The sequence below is a fragment of the Sitodiplosis mosellana genome, unplaced genomic scaffold (genome assembly GCF_009176505.1).
Source record: "Sitodiplosis mosellana isolate CC-2019 unplaced genomic scaffold, AAFC_SMos_1.0 Smas_scaffold_6102, whole genome shotgun sequence".
Lineage (NCBI taxonomy): Eukaryota > Metazoa > Arthropoda > Insecta > Diptera > Cecidomyiidae > Sitodiplosis > Sitodiplosis mosellana.
In genome coordinates, this window is record NW_022601343.1 from 2,324,780 (window position 1) to 2,340,551 (window position 15,772).

The following is a 15,772-nucleotide window of genomic DNA, read 5'->3' on the forward strand; positions in this document are numbered from 1 at the left end:
CTAGTGATGGGCAATTTACCCGGTATTTAAATTTGGGTAAATTTCCTGGGTAAATACCCATTTATACCGGGTAAATACCCGATTTGTTGGGTATTTATGGGTATTTTCGAAAAAGCCAAAAAAGTAGCAAAATTTTAACAAAAAACTGTTAAAAAGTAATAATATGAATGAAAGACACAGAAATTTCATTTTAATTGTCATCTAAACTTTTTCTGAACTTTTATCATGTCACATTCGCTTTGAACTGGTACTGGTGTTGGTGCTTGCTTCTTCATTCTTTCGCTTTCTACTTGTAGCCTGCATCAACTTAAAATTGTGTGCGATGTTCATAATTATACCCGATGTTTCCGTTGTCAAATGATTTCTCTTCTGTGTCTGAAATTCACACTGTGAATGAACCAAATGTACTTTCTGTTTGTGTAGAAGTCAATGAAATCGTGAGAATTTTTTCGGCTATTTTATCAAGAGCTGTATGTCCAAAAAATGATTTTCACCAAACCAACGGACTAGCATTTGCACAAGAGACCCAAACGAAGTCCGTGCCCCAAATTTTTACTTTTACTCGATAATTTATCAGTTGAGTCATCACCGCTTCTTCGTCGAGTTTTACTTTTTTGGCTGATAAGACAATAAAACTAATGCAGCAGCTGCACATATCATGATCGGTTTCATTATTTTATATTTGCGCTCTTGAACAGATTTTTCAGCATTTTTTCATTGCAAGCATTAAAAACATTCGAAGATTTAGCCAACGAATCCACTGTTGCGAACATATTACTCAATAGTTTATGTGATTTATGAATATCTACGTCATCAGTTTCCAATTTTGTTCAATATTTCGTGAGGTCCTTCAAATTTTAACCAAAATTGATTGTCCAATATGAATATTTTCACATCGCCTGGCAATTCTAGATCTTCATCGTTCGCGTTTATTTAATCAAAATCGGCCGAAATATCTGGATCAGCTACCATTAACCGTAAAATTCCTTTTTTTGCGATCAACGATTCGAGAGCCTGTAGTTCGTATACCCATCGAGTTTCAGAGGGTAGTTTAAGAGTCACAAGGGTCTCCATTTCACGTTGCTTTTGGCTGAATAAACTATACAGGACGTGGCATTTTTATTTTATTCGTGACTTTTTTTGCTTTGAAAAATTTTTGCTCGAAGAAAGTAAATTCAGTGTAGTGATGGCTTCGAACGTTCGTTCGTTCGTTCGACAATTTGAAAAAATATTTTTTGTTCGTTCGTTCGTTCGACAATTTAAAAAAAATATTTTTTGTTCGTTCGTTCGTTCGACAATTTTAAAAAATATTTTTTTGTTCGTTCGTTCGTTCGACATTCATTTTGTTCGATGTTCGGTCCGAACAAAGTTTTTTTTATTTCAAAATCTCCCGAATAAAATTGGTATTACTATGAAAAATTATAATAAAAGCTAATAAAAGCATTAGCTGTAACGATTACATTATAAATTTGATCAATACATCGAATTTTCTGATGTAAAAAAATTTTGTTCGGACCGAACATCGAACAAAATGAATGTCGAACGAACGAACGAACAAAAAAATATTTTTTCAAACTGTCGAACGAACGAACGAACAAAAAATATTTTTTTTAAATCGTCGAACGAACGAACGAACAAAACCTTTTTTTAAAACCATGTCGAACGAACGAACAAGCGTTCGAAAGTGTTCGACGGCCAACACTAATTCAGTGCATGAGCAACACAACCAAATGTGTGAATATGCGGTTATTTTTCGGTGTCAATGAGACCAACTTGGATATTACGCTACATTATCGTACAAAAACAGCTGAAACTTGAATAATCTGATTTGAATTCAACAAAAATTCATAGAAATCACATATTTTAAAAATACCCATAAATACCCATTTTTGGGTACTTATTCAGCCCTTCGGGTAAATACCCGATAAATACCCGGTAAATACCCGGTATTTATTCGGGTGGGTAAATATTGCCCATCACTAAACTTGACAGCGATTCCGCGGTGAGTATGAGTTTAATATGCATGAACATCTTGAAGAAGCAACGCGATCAAGTAAATCTTTTTGTGCCAAAGCCTCCCCTTTTTCGCTCAAAGTCAATAATTTTTTCGCCTAAAGCCATTTCTTCCGACATAGTGCGTTTTTGAAATGAACATTTTGATGAATAAAAAGTAGGCCTTTTTGGGCCAAAACGCTCCACTTTTCCTTCCAAAGTAAATGACATTTTAACTCAATGTAGCGACATCTGTATTGAAAATTCATTTGTTCGTCTCCATTGATACATAACAACCAAGGGTATGTTTCGTCTTGTTTACTTTGACATTTCTTTGTAACAGATATTAATGGAAATGACTACAATTGCTTAAAATGGCTACTGTGAATTGAAATACAACACAGGCGCACGCTAAAACCAATTGCATGCATATTTTTCCAATGTATTGAAATGACAGCTCATTGTCAGTAGAGAAATTGGAATACTACACATAAGCGCACGGAATCCGTTCCACGCACAAAAAAAGGAATACATTGTCAGACATTGACTACGGTTATACACATAGTATTTCATTCGCTATGCGTTCGCATACACATTTTGCATACTGTATGCAATACTATTGTAACTATAAGTAAACCATACAGTATGCAAAATGTGTATACGAATGCATAGCGAATGAAGTTCTATGCATTCCATTGTAGCAGAACTATGTAGAAATATTTTGTGTGCAGTGTGCGCTTGTGTTTTTGTTTGTCAATTCGATGATTTTTTACGACCCTTTCGATTTCAGCAAAATGTGAATCAAAGAGAATCCTTATTTTAAGCCCTGCAGTAAATCTCATTTCAGTACAAACATTTGCAACTTTTGGATTTACCGTTATTTTTTCCTTATTTTATGTGTACAACTTTCATATTTTTTTCAATACCTTTGCCTATAAGTCCTCAGCTGTTACACATATGTCACTGATCTCTGAGGCAAAGTAATAGTACTTCATCAGAGCTCCACAGCGCATCGTACTAAAATGTACTAATATGTACGAAAGTGTACTGAATTGTACTAAAACTACAAAAATGGTTCTGGTGCATTCCCAGAGATTTTCAACAATTCTAGGAGACAGTAAATCGTACCAAACCATAACAAAACGTACAAAAATTCATTAAACAATGGAAATAAAACAATCCATAGAAAAGAAATCAAGTCACTGTGATAATATAAACTAGAGAGAAATGCATAGTCCTTCACTGCCGCTTCCTTATTTGATTCTGAGCAATTTTTTTTTTAATTTGCAGCCGTAAAAAATGGTTATGCCCACAGAGGTGGAGAGGAGAGCGCAGAGGACCGAATGAGCGCGCCCACCTCTGTGGGCATAACCATTTTTATTTAATTTTGAACTGCGAAAAAAATGGTACGGTCGACAAAGGTGAGCAGCTGCACAGGACCGAACGAGCGCGCGCGCGACCGTACCGTTTTTTTCTCCTTTTTATCAATGGACGGGTTCAGTTTTGTGTGTTTCATTATATTTTAGCACGGTTTAGTACCATTCAGTACGCCGTTTAGTACTATGTACAGTCTCCTGGGATTGTCAGGAACCATTAGAAATACACCAGAACCATTTTTATTGTTTTAGTACAATTCAGTACACTTTAGTACAGTGCACTGTGGAGCTCTGATGAAGTTCTATAACTTTGCCTCAGAGACCAGTGTCGTATGTGTAACAGCTGAGGACTTATAGGCAAAGGTATTGAAAATAATATGAAAGTTGTACACATAAAATAAGGAAAAAATCACGGTAAATCCAAAAGTTGCAAATGTTTGTACTGAAATGAGATTTACTGAACCCAAGCTATCCTCAGAATACAAAAAATCGATACAATATTCATATTCCTCAAAGCACAGTAAAAGAAAAGTTCCATTTTCCCATTAATTTTTGCAATACCTATATTTTCATGAAGGGAGGACCCGGGATGGTCACCATATACATGGCTAGAAAGGTATTCACGAGTACTATATTTTTGCCTTAGTGACTAATGCCCTACCTCCTATAGGTACGGAGCAATGACCTTCGGTAGCCACATGAGATTTTCATATCCTCCCTATACATACGCCGATTTAGGGGGATCCGAGGGGGAGCGACACCTATACTATACTGTTTTGGAAAGGTGGCGACACAAGCTATTTAATGGCATATCAGCCGATTGATTTCTTGAGTATTCCTTCAACTTTAGTTATACCTTCACACCCAATCTTACGTATTGAAACTCCATATACATGCTCGGAGTATGTTCATGACATCTCCTCTTTCGGACCATATTTGTACACTATGCAATGTAGATGGGAGCAAATCCTATCGATCAAGACCAATCCGTTCCCAAAAATACTTTGTTTACTATGAAAAATGTGGAAAATTGCGATGTGCGTATGGCCAGAGGTTGGTTGCAGATAAATTTATTTACATAAATATCAGATATCAAATAAATTTATCCGATATTTTTCATGCGTTGTGTTGTTCTGAAGGATTTGCAGTACATAAACGAGACATCGGCTGTTGTATTGGCACCCAGCTATTCATCGCAGGAATGAGATTTTTGTTTTGTTCATTTACCGATATTTGTGAACAAATCTGCCACTGTGTCACTACATAGCATATATAGTCCATAGAAAAACACAACGCATGGAAAATATCGGATAAATTTATTTGATATTTTAAATTTATATAAATAAATTTATGTGCAACCAACCTCTACGTATGGCTTCGTCCGCGTTCGCGTCCGAGCTTTTTGTTCGCCGGATATTTCAAAAAGTTGACGAGATAATTTAGATCTGTAAAAGCCAAAAGTTTTGGCATGTCGAGACGAAGCTTCGGATTTTGAGCCCATTCTGACTTACCAATTTCGTATCATAAGCCTCCGGCTGAGAACATGAAAAACCTTGAAAAATTCCGACTAAATATTTGTCATGATGCCGAATCTTAAAACGATTGTCTTACTTTGTTAAAATTCCTACACGCTAGTATAAATGGCTGATTACGAGCATAGTCCGTGTCATACGTTTCACTTCTAACTAAATCTCTGTTTCTCACATTTCTTTGGTTACTGTTGTCTAATCGTCTCGTATATACAATTCTTCTATCAGTGCCAAACAAATCAACTTTCCTAAGATTAGATCATGAATTAAAAATACTGAGGCATTTAAACGCCGCCTCCAAAGCGGTTGAATATTCAAACTATCACATCTAAATTAATACGATGGCAATCTATAGTTGACATCTGTTTGGTGAATTCCTCTAAGTGCCCACATTACAAAATTTCTTGAAATTTTTGAAATTCTTTTCGAAAATGACACTTTTGTATGGAAAATGGTCAAAATAGTAATTTTTCAAGGTCAAAAGTGCTATGAAAAAAGTTTTCATTGAAATTTTACTAAACCCAAGGAACAAAAATGTAACCTTTTTTAGTAGATTTCACCATCGCGTAATGTAACGTTTTGGCCCATTTTCGTGGTAATTTCAGTGTTATATTAAACGTGGATTATGTGCATGGTTCCCAATAAAATGGCAATGCATATCATTCAAAATGTAACAAATAACGGACGGTTCACATTATGCTCGCTCCACTCTACACAGACCGTACAGCAGATATACAAACACGAAAGAAAGAATGTGAGAATGAACCGCATACAGAAAGAACATTCAAGTAACATAGCTATGTGTACTGTTGCTCTCGTGTATTCTCTCTCTATGCTTCTCCGCTTCGTTCGTTTTATTCTTGTGTGTGTGTGCTGGAGCAAGTATATTTTCATAACAAATCGAAGTGTGACTGTGGCGATCGAATCCATTCGAATCGAATTGACAGTTCTTACTGTTTCTGCGTGAAGAACAGTGCAGTTTTTGTGTTCTGAATTTCATAACGATGCGAAATATCTACTTTGAGTCGAATTCAAACGAGATTTTGAGTGTTCATCAACACATTTTTCTGGATTGTGCTGTTGTATTAGTTTTGCATTTGATTCGGTTGTGATTTTTGACTAACAGGACATTTGCACAACGACAAGAGCACAATATTCGAAATTCAGCATTGCATGATGCATGGTCAGTTTGGTGTCAGAATTCGTTGAGGCAAGTTGATTGTTAAATTGATGGTTCATTGATTATTTCTTCAAAACAAATTGTTAATTTAGTCAGTGTTTGATCGAAAGTGCAATCATTCTAATCAATTTGTTCACCATTTTATTTTTCATTTTCATTTTCATTAGATCAAATTTGGTGAGCATGAAAAGAAAGCGAGCCCAGAACGGGCGACCGTGATGTATCGAACTGTCGCTGAATTCGGTTCTTCGGGCCAGCCGGATAACATTTCGAAAAAGGTCTACGACAGCAATCCATTTGTGTCCTGGGACACAATATTCAACATGGACAAGATTAAGAATGTCGGTAATGGCAAGACATTTGACTACGCAATCGTGACGGATAGTGTGGCTGTTTCGTTGTGTTTCCTGAAGCCAGAATGCCCCTCACACGAATATTCGCACGAGCAAATCAACGAAATGTACGAAAATGGTGTTTTCCGCTTCGCTCTTGGCATGGACCCTGCTGTGCGAACCTGGAATGCCACGGTGCGAAAACATATCGCATCCGGTGTGGAAGTGAGTAACAATGATTTGTTTGTTTGTTTTTTCAGTCATTCCTTTTATATGCATATAATCATGATTCTTTGTTCTTATTTATTTCACACAGGAAAACATCACGATCGACGGTCCGAAATACCATTTCCGAGCGAAATATGGTAAACGAAAGCGCAAATCGGAAAAATGGCTACGATTGTTCACCGAATTGGAGCAACACGATCGAAATCAATATCCATTCTATCCATCGCCCAAGGGAGCCTCAAACTGGATGAGTTACATCGAACATCGTGTGAAAATGTTGCAGCCTGGAATGGAGGTTTACACAGCACGCAAATACATTCGCCTCAATCTCGATAAACATATCGAGGAGACCCGTGCAAGTGATACCATCGCTGCTTTTTTGACCAGAAAATTGCCATCGCTCATTTTCCTTGGTGCAGCTCAAATGGCTCCAAATTCGCCAATTTGTATTAAGAAACGATAGCGGTCCCCTGGTGTACGAAAACTACTGAACAGCTTCAAGAAACTGAACAATTGTTTGGTGGTAATGGTTTACGAGTTCAAAACATCGCAAACGTGTGCAAAGTGCTTTTGGCCATTTGATCGACGTACAAGAAAGGACCGCTACAAAGTCTGCCGTCAATGCATTCCACATGCAGCAAATATCACGACTGACAAACACCTGAGCAGTGTGATCATCAGCAAGAAAAGCAACCGGTCGTATCAACGAGAGCGACGACATGTGGTTGCGGAATATGAACGATTGAATGTACATCCAGTGTATTCACATGGTTTAGTGCCGAAACTCAATGTATGGTTCAAAAACTGGCAGCTAAACACTGATTACACATGGAACGATTCACGTCATCCACATCAACAGAACACTGTTTGGCATCGGGATGAAGTCGCTGCCAAGTGCATATTGTACAAAGGTATGTATCATAAATTGAAAAAAAAATGTGAAATATTCTGGCTAACAATTGTTGTTTGTGATTTCGGTTGTTTCATGTCTTTGTATGATAAAGGGCTTGGATGTGCAATGTGCATCCGCAACTGTCGAGACAACATCATGCAGCAGCTGCAGCCGCGCAGAACAATGCCGAAGGCGACCGAGATGACAACGATAGCGACAGCGACGATGATTACGTTTACGTTCTCGACGACGTGTCCGATGAAGAATAGTTTTTATTTGATGTAGGATTAAGTTTTCAAACAATAATAATTGTAACGTTTTGTTACTTTGCTGGGCTTGAGTATTGTGGCCTTGTCCGAAGTACGGGGCTTAGTCGGATCATATAAAATACCTCGTAGGTGAGTATCACTATTTATTAGCATATTGAATATTGATTCATAATCGTTTTTATATAATTCTAATTGATTTGTTTTTACTGTTTTTTTTCTACTTCCATCGTGACGTTAAAAATGACTGAAACTACACACAAATGCGGGCCTTAATTCAACCGTTTACATACGCTTGGTAATGGATGTATTTGCGGTAACAATGGGTTTTCAAAAATCCAATAGATGGAGCTAAGAATACGACGTATCACACAGAAAATAGATATTTTTACTATTTATATTTACAAAACAATGAACAAATCTATTCGTGTTTCATATTTCCGCAAAAAAATGTAGAGTTTTAATTATTGTTTATTGGATAAATAATTATTGTTTATTGCATAAACATGCAATATAAAAGTTAATATTATTCTAGGTAATTTTTTTCTCAAATAAACAGTTTTTTTCTCTAAGAAAAAAAAATATTTTTCTTCCCGTTTGAATTCGTTGAGTTTATCTAGAATGAATGAATGATTAATCATAATTTGGTAAATGAATAAATGTCATGTTCTAAGTAATGTCATATTCTTGTAGTCATAGTGTTAAAATGTGCTTTCACGCGAAACTTGTTATGAATATTTACAAAACAATGAACAAATCTATTTCGTGTTTCATATTTCCGCAAAAAAATGTAGAGTTTTAACAAATTTACTACATTTCGGACGGTGACCAGAATATGAATGCAATATAGCAAAATCGTTTTACTAATACAATGATACGTTCGTCATGTATGTGTGGTAGTTTTTACGAATTCACACACTCAGTATAGCAAGAAATTTGACAGACAGAATAAACACTTTATTAGTTGATTATTGGTTAGACAACAGAAATAGGAAAGTCAGCAGATCATATCAGCATTTAACTTTTGTGTATTGCAATGTTTGTGGGTGTGCGTGTGCCTGGAATATTTACAACGAACATTGATTGACTCAAGAGATTTATAACATCACGGATGCAGTAAAAAGTGCAAAATAAAATGTTTCATTTTTTTTGATGTATTACACAACCAATTATACAATATCACCACCGTTTTGTTTCTCACCGTCTTCATCGTTACCGCTGCCGCCACCGTCGTTGTCATCGCCACCGTCGTGAGGTTTCGATAAAAAGTTACAACGTATAGTTTATATGTGTATCGAAAAGTAAAAAAAGGATCAAAACAACCCATTACTTGAACATTCGATAGGTTATTGTTCAGAAAAAATCCGGTGGTTTTAGTTGCGAGATGGAAGTACATAGGCCGGTTAAGTGAGCCGGTCAAGTAAACCAATCTGTCGAGTGTCAACCTATCTGAATCAATTACTTATCGAATTTTAGCAGGAATGAATCGATCGTATTAATCGACATGAGTATCGCAGTTACGTCGTATTGCACTATTGCAGTATAGCATAAATATTCTAGTAAATCATAATGAATGCACATGCATGTAATGAAAACAAAATTGGAGGGCATAGTTGCAACAAACGATGAATGGAATGTATTAAATTGCCGATGGATGACAAACATAGCCAGACTATGAAGAAAACATAGATACCTGACAACTTCCTTTATATCACCGGATCGCTGATCAACAATTTATTCATTTTAAGACAGACATGGCCTAGTGCTACTATCGACCATTTGCATATTGGTGCTAAAATAATTGAAATGAGATGCATACACAAGCCCCAATGTCCGTTTGAAATTCTTTTGTGGTTAGTATATTTTCGATTCCTCGTGACCGAATGGTTTTCAATTTTTTGCGTACATTTTTAGGACAAACATCATATTCCGTACGAGTTGAAATTTAGGCATAAATTGTATAATGAAGGTTGTGTGATCACAAAAGTAATCCCGAAAAATTCAACACCTTTCTCCGTACCTAAGAAATACTAGCCATTAGAAATATCATTACATTTGACCGTAGTTCCAACCACTTTTACCAATCGCATTAAGAACAAATTTAACCGTAAGACTTTAGAAAAAATTGAGATCGTGTGGATTTTTAAATTCAAAGGGTGTGTTCAACGAGAAATATACAATTTAGGTCCTTTGCATTGTCATCATCGATCAACATCGAATTTCCGATAGAGTTTTTATCGTACACACAATGTGATGAATTTTGCCAGTTTTGCATCATTTAACAACCCAATGAAACTGTCAGAAAAGGCTGCAGTTCCAACCTAGTATGTATATTTTGTACATTTGAATTTTGATGATTTTTTTCGATTTTAATATTTTTGCCTCGCTTGAGTATTTATTTACTGTGCCTTTGTCTTTTGTTGATTACAATTATTCGCATTGTTTCAAAAGTTCATTTTTGTTTTTTCTCCCAATAGATTCACTAATGAATGTGTGCGATGACATAAAAGAAAAGACATACCATTGATACGAGAAATAAAAGTTGTGTTGTGTAGGATAAACGTTGAATGCTATGCTCTGGAAAGGGTATATTGAGAATTACAGGGTGGCTGACATTAACTGCAAAAAAGTAAATTGCTATAACTTTTTTATTTGTGAACATTTTTATTGAGTTCAAAGGCAAAAATTATTGGAAAATAGGCGAAATTTAAGAACCCACTTTCAACATTCCTATTGGGTCCATTCCTATTTGGTTATTGGGGTCCAAATATACAAAATCATGAGTCACTGAAATGACCACCAGTTCGATAGCGATCTATTCTACGTAATGTGAATAACAATAACAATTGTCTGATGGCAAAAAGCAGCGCATTTAAATAATATTAGATTTAAGAAAAACCAACATTATTGCAATGGTAACAATGGTTGGAACTACAGTCCTAATCTCCCTTAATTTTATTGTTGAATATATACCCGGAAGGGTTTCATTTAGTAATTGTTCCTCAAGTTTTGGATAACGTGATTTGTTCTTATATTACAGAGGGCTGTTCTTGAATGACAATGGATTGTATTAGAATATAATTTGATGGAGTAAAACTAGCAAGAAGCCTTCATTCGTTCGTGTTTGCATTATCTTTTTGGCTCTATCAATATTTCGAAACGAAAACTGCTCCTTCTCTTATTAAATTTATAATTTCGTTACTGGGGCACTCAAACAAAAATATAAAGTAACATTTATCTCGACAAAACTACTACATGTGTAGATTTAGTAGTTGAATTGCCACATAGACCACAAAAATGTGCCATAGTTGAAATAGGGAAATCGAGCAGTAAAAAACAGAAAATGGTAAAAGAAAAACCAAACTCAACACGTATTTACGACAAAGACGGATTTCGACAGAGAGCTGCTTGCATATGCGTTAGGTCTATCGACGAAAACGAAGTAAGATTTTTTTTCAACTGCAAACCCGTTGGTTCGAAGACCAAATTTGATTTTGATCTGCAATAATTCATTAATTATTGTTTGTCGTATCCTTCATTTTTCTGAAAAACTCTCCGCGATTTAGGTGTTATTAGTAACATCATCGCGTAGACCAAACAATTGGATTGTGCCAGGCGGTGGTGTGGAACCTAACGAAGATCCCGCAAGTACGGCCATACGTGAAGTACTTGAAGAGGCTGGTGTTGTGGGCACATTGGGGCGGTGTCTAGGCATGTTTGAGGTAACAATAAGAAACATTTTAGATATAAATGAATGGTTTGGAGCGAAAATGTAATACAGAAAAGTTGAGCGGAAAAATGACAAATGAAATGCCTTGATTTCTTGCCTGAAGGGATGCCTTGATTTCTTATGTGAAAGAAATATTAGGGGGTGTAGTGCGGCTTTGGTAAAGGTTGTCCAGAGGAACAATTTTTGTTTGGCACTTTTGTCCGATCAAACTTTCTGTGAATTCATTTTTTGATAAAAAAATAAGATCCTGAAAGTTTCATGACGATCGCACTAGCAGAAGCTCTACCAAAGCCGCACTACACACCCTAATATTTCTCTCATATAAGAAATCGATGCACCCTACTATATAGTTCACTATAGCTTACTATACAGTTTACAATATAGTTATCCCTTTTCCGCTCATTGATCATCGACATTTTTCCGCTCAACTTTTCTGTATTACATTTTCGCTTCGAACCATTCAAATAATGATAGACAAAAATAATCACATAATCTACCATAATGTTCTGATGTTTATACATCCTTGATTGATCAGTTTGGTCTTGGACAGAGCGCAATGTCACTCTGATAACTACACACGCTTATAATCTCGCATTTATTATATACAGAATACGAAGTGTGAAATCGTGAGGCGCCGTGGATTTCATGCGACAAAATTCAATACTAATTGGTGTGATTGAGCTGTAAATAGCCGTAAGTGATTTCGACATATTGTGAAATACCACAAAATCACACCAAGTAGTACTGAATTTTGCCGTACGAAATCCACGGCGCTCTACAATTGTTCAAAATTTGACAGTAAACGGGTGGATAATTATTGATTTTTAAAATGCCTATATTTCATTGAAATGTTACAAACAACCATAAAATATGTAAAGAGACAGTATCAATAATGTGAAGATATTTAAAAAAAGAGCCGTTGCTCTTTTCAATCGAATTGATATATATATGGTACAGCACCCATTATATTGGGTCTATGCAGTAAACCAAAGAGTGATTTCCCCCTCGGAAAAACGTCTAAAAAAGTGAAAAAAACGTCTGAAGAATTTGTCAATAGAATTGAAAAAATCGTCCAAAGGAATAGAAAAATCATCTAAAGAGATCGCAAAAATCGTCTAAAAGGCGTCCATATTTTTTGTGTGTAAAAATCATCTGAAATAATGTTGAAATCGTCTAAAAGTCTGATTTTTTTCTGGCGTGAATATTGTCTAAAGAATTTGAAAAACGTCTGAAAAATGTAAAAATATATATGTATATTCAGTAATATTCATTTGTCGTTCACGATGAATATTGTTGAATATATTGGATCAATTCGAAAGTTTCCGCCGTTTTTTTATGTCTAAAAATACATTTATTGCAAAATAAATTGAAAATGTACATTAACCAATGTATTCGCCATCGTAAGCTATGACTTCCCGCCATCTTTCTGGCAGCTTGTGGATTCCTCGTGTGAAGAAGTCCTCGTCTTTTGAGGTTATGTAGTCATCAACCCATTTTCGCACTTCTTCCTCATTTTGAAAGCGTACTTCAGACAGGGCAATCTGCATCGATCGAAATAGATAGTAGTCGCAAGGAGCAAGGTCTGGAGAGTACGCGGGCTGATCAAGCCGATCCCAACCGAGCTGCTCTACCTTATTTTTAACGATTGTTGCACGATGTGGCTTAGCGTTGTCATCGTGGAACAAAACATTGTGGTGTTTTCGAGCTATTAATGGCCGCTTTTCATCCAATGCATGAGCCAAATCATTCAATTGGCGTCGATAGCGTTCCTTATCGATCGTTTGATCTGGATTTAGCAGCTCATAATATACGACTCCTTTCATATCCCACCAGATGCATAGCATGATCTTATGGCAATGAATATCTCGTTTTGGTTGTGATGGTGCCGGTTGGCTTGGATCAACATACGCTGCCTTACGTTTGGGGTTCTCATAATAAACCCATTTTTCATCGCCGGTAACAATCCGATACAAAAAACTGTTTCTTTCGTGCTCTGCAAGATGTTTTGTGCATATTGCGATTCGTGCTTGAAGTTGCTCTTCAGACAGTTGATGTGGAACCCATTTTCCCAGCTTCCGAATCTTTCCCATGGCGTGCAAATGTCTGAAAATGGTTGTTTGGCCGACGTTTAACTGCAATGCAAGTTCTTTTTGCGTTTGGGTTGGGTCTTCATCCAATAATGCTTGCAAATCGACATCTTCAATCGCTTCTGGCCGACCTGAACGTTCTTTGTCTTTCAAGTCAAAATCACCACTTTTGAATCGATGAAACCATTCTCTGCAGCTTCGTTCCGATGGAGCTTGCTCGCCATAAGTATCTGACAGCATTCGGTGAGCTTCAGCGGCAGTTTTCTTCGAATCAAATAAGAAAAGAAGGGCCCCTCGAAAAAACACCTTATCACGATCCATTTTCAATCGATTCAAAAACAATGACGCAGAACGAAAAATGAATCTTTCTGCTCTGAGTTAGATTGCTAAATGTCACATCTACAAAATGCAATTGAATTCACTTGTCAAGCTACGCTCAGTTACAAGTGGCGACATTTAAATGTCAGCGGCGGAAACTTTCGAATTGATCCAATACATGGATATTTCGGATTTGCATGCATACCATTGAATTTCCAATTACTTGATGCGTGGGGATATAAAAGATGAAAAAAATGATTTTACCCCCTAGATGTGGCCAGATCATTTTTCCGAAAATATAGGAGATCGAGTGAAATTGAGACAAAAAGTATAGGAGAATATTGGAGCCGTCATTTGGAGAAATATAGGATCAATGGGGTGAACCCAAAATCGTACTAAAAAACCCGAAAATCGTGCTAAAAAAATCCGAAAATCGTACTAAAAGAAACCGAAAATCGTACTAAAAAAAACCGAAAATCATACTAAAAAAAACTAAAATCGTACTAAAAAAACCGAAAATCGTACTGAAAAACCCGAAAATCGTGCTAAAAATCCGAAAATCGTACTAAAAGAAACCGAAAATCATACTAAAAAAAACGGAAATCGTACTAAAAAAACCGAAAATCGTACTGAAAAACCCGAAAATCGTACTTAAAAAAACCGAAATTCAGACTATTCCACATCTTTTTTATTTCGATCTGTTCAAATTAATAATAAATCAATACGTCTTGCATCGTCAACTAATTTTTACATATATTTTATTTTGAATTTTGTTTTGTATTTTTATTCAAGGTGAAAACACACCAAGATTCAACTGCGATGCATCGAAACGTAATTAATTGGAAATTGACCTTTCTTACATTTATTTGCAAAGGGTTGTACAATTGACATGGAAAAAAATTACGTTTTTGAATGGCAATAGACAATATAGTTGAAATTGGAAAAGACTACTTTCTGATTTCCATTGTCCATTTCTCTGATTGTGATCTGACTTGGTATTTAGAAGTCAGTCTATGTCATTTGAATTATCGTTTCTCAAGTATTTGTTTGATTTTCAATTAAAAAGTCAATCTAAAACATGCCAATAGTAATAATATGATTCAGTTTTATTCATTTGTCTTTTGCTTTTATTTTATTGAATGAAATTTGCTTAGAATATTCTTAATCATAGATATAATCAATCGTTGCATCGTCAATAAAAATGTTAAAATGAAAACACAGAATTTTCTCGTGTTACACCGAGAACCGAGGGGCAAATCACTCTTAGGTATTACTTTTACATAAATGGTATTACTTGGTATTACTTTCCGTACAAATCAAAAGTAATACCAGGTGTATTACTTCTATTGATCAGTATTACTTGGTATTACTTGGATATTACTTTTTTTCGGTATTACTTTTTTCATAGAAATATCAAAAGTAATACCAGAGGTATTACTAGAAATAACTGAGGTATTACTTTTCTATTACTTTTCCGTACACAACGTGTCAAGGGAAAGTATAGGAATTGGTCCCGAAAACTTTTTTCGCAAAATTGGTTTAGATCATCATAAAAACTCATGAAACGCGTAGAAAACCACTTTTTGAGACACTTTTCCGTTCGTGTGCCGTCGTCGTCGTTGTCGTTGTAGTCGTCGTAGCTGTTTGTAAACACGATAACTCAAAAAATAATTGAGATAATCAAAATCTGGAAATGCCAAAAGTTTTGTATCCAAAAAACTTAGTTTAAGTTCGAAGATGAGCTATTTTCGATTTGATCTCGGGGTACTTGCCCCAAGAAAAACCTCAAAAAATTTACACTTTTGTATGGGAGGTACCCGTAAATCGACTTCGATTGGCTTC

The 15,772-nt window shown here is 35.8% G+C and overlaps 2 protein-coding genes across 2 annotated transcripts; both read left to right on the forward strand.

The window, feature by feature from the left end:
• The first annotated feature begins 5,752 nt into the window (after positions 1–5,752).
• On the forward strand, positions 5,753–7,618 carry LOC129573626 (uncharacterized). The gene is made up of 3 exons (XM_055454415.1): positions 5,753–6,107; positions 6,245–6,634; positions 6,726–7,618. The coding sequence occupies exons 1-3, from the start codon at positions 6,078–6,080 to the stop codon at positions 7,098–7,100; spliced, it is 795 nt and encodes a 264-aa protein (XP_055310390.1). The 5' UTR covers positions 5,753–6,077; the 3' UTR covers positions 7,101–7,618.
• A 3,217-nt stretch (positions 7,619–10,835) lies between these two features.
• LOC129573627 (diphosphoinositol polyphosphate phosphohydrolase 2) lies at positions 10,836–11,586 on the forward strand. Its single transcript, XM_055454416.1, has 2 exons — positions 10,836–11,237; positions 11,362–11,586. Exons 1-2 carry the CDS (start codon positions 11,139–11,141, stop codon positions 11,569–11,571), a joined length of 309 nt encoding a protein of 102 aa, XP_055310391.1. The 5' UTR covers positions 10,836–11,138; the 3' UTR covers positions 11,572–11,586.
• Positions 11,587–15,772: the final 4,186 nt, after the last annotated feature.

Bases quoted from the DNA above. Each gene is read 5' to 3' on its own strand.
- LOC129573626 (XM_055454415.1), top strand. From the start codon at position 6,078: ATGGTCAGTTTGGTGTCAGAATTCGTTGAG. The intron at 6,108-6,244 runs GCAAGTTGATTG...CATTTTCATTAG, and splicing joins TGGTGTCAGAATTCGTTGAG to ATCAAATTTGGTGAGCATGA. The intron at 6,635-6,725 runs GTGAGTAACAAT...TATTTCACACAG, and splicing joins ATATCGCATCCGGTGTGGAA to GAAAACATCACGATCGACGG.
- LOC129573627 (XM_055454416.1), top strand. From the start codon at position 11,139: ATGGTAAAAGAAAAACCAAACTCAACACGTATTTACGACAAAGACGGA. The intron at 11,238-11,361 runs GTAAGATTTTTT...TCCGCGATTTAG, and splicing joins GGTCTATCGACGAAAACGAA to GTGTTATTAGTAACATCATC.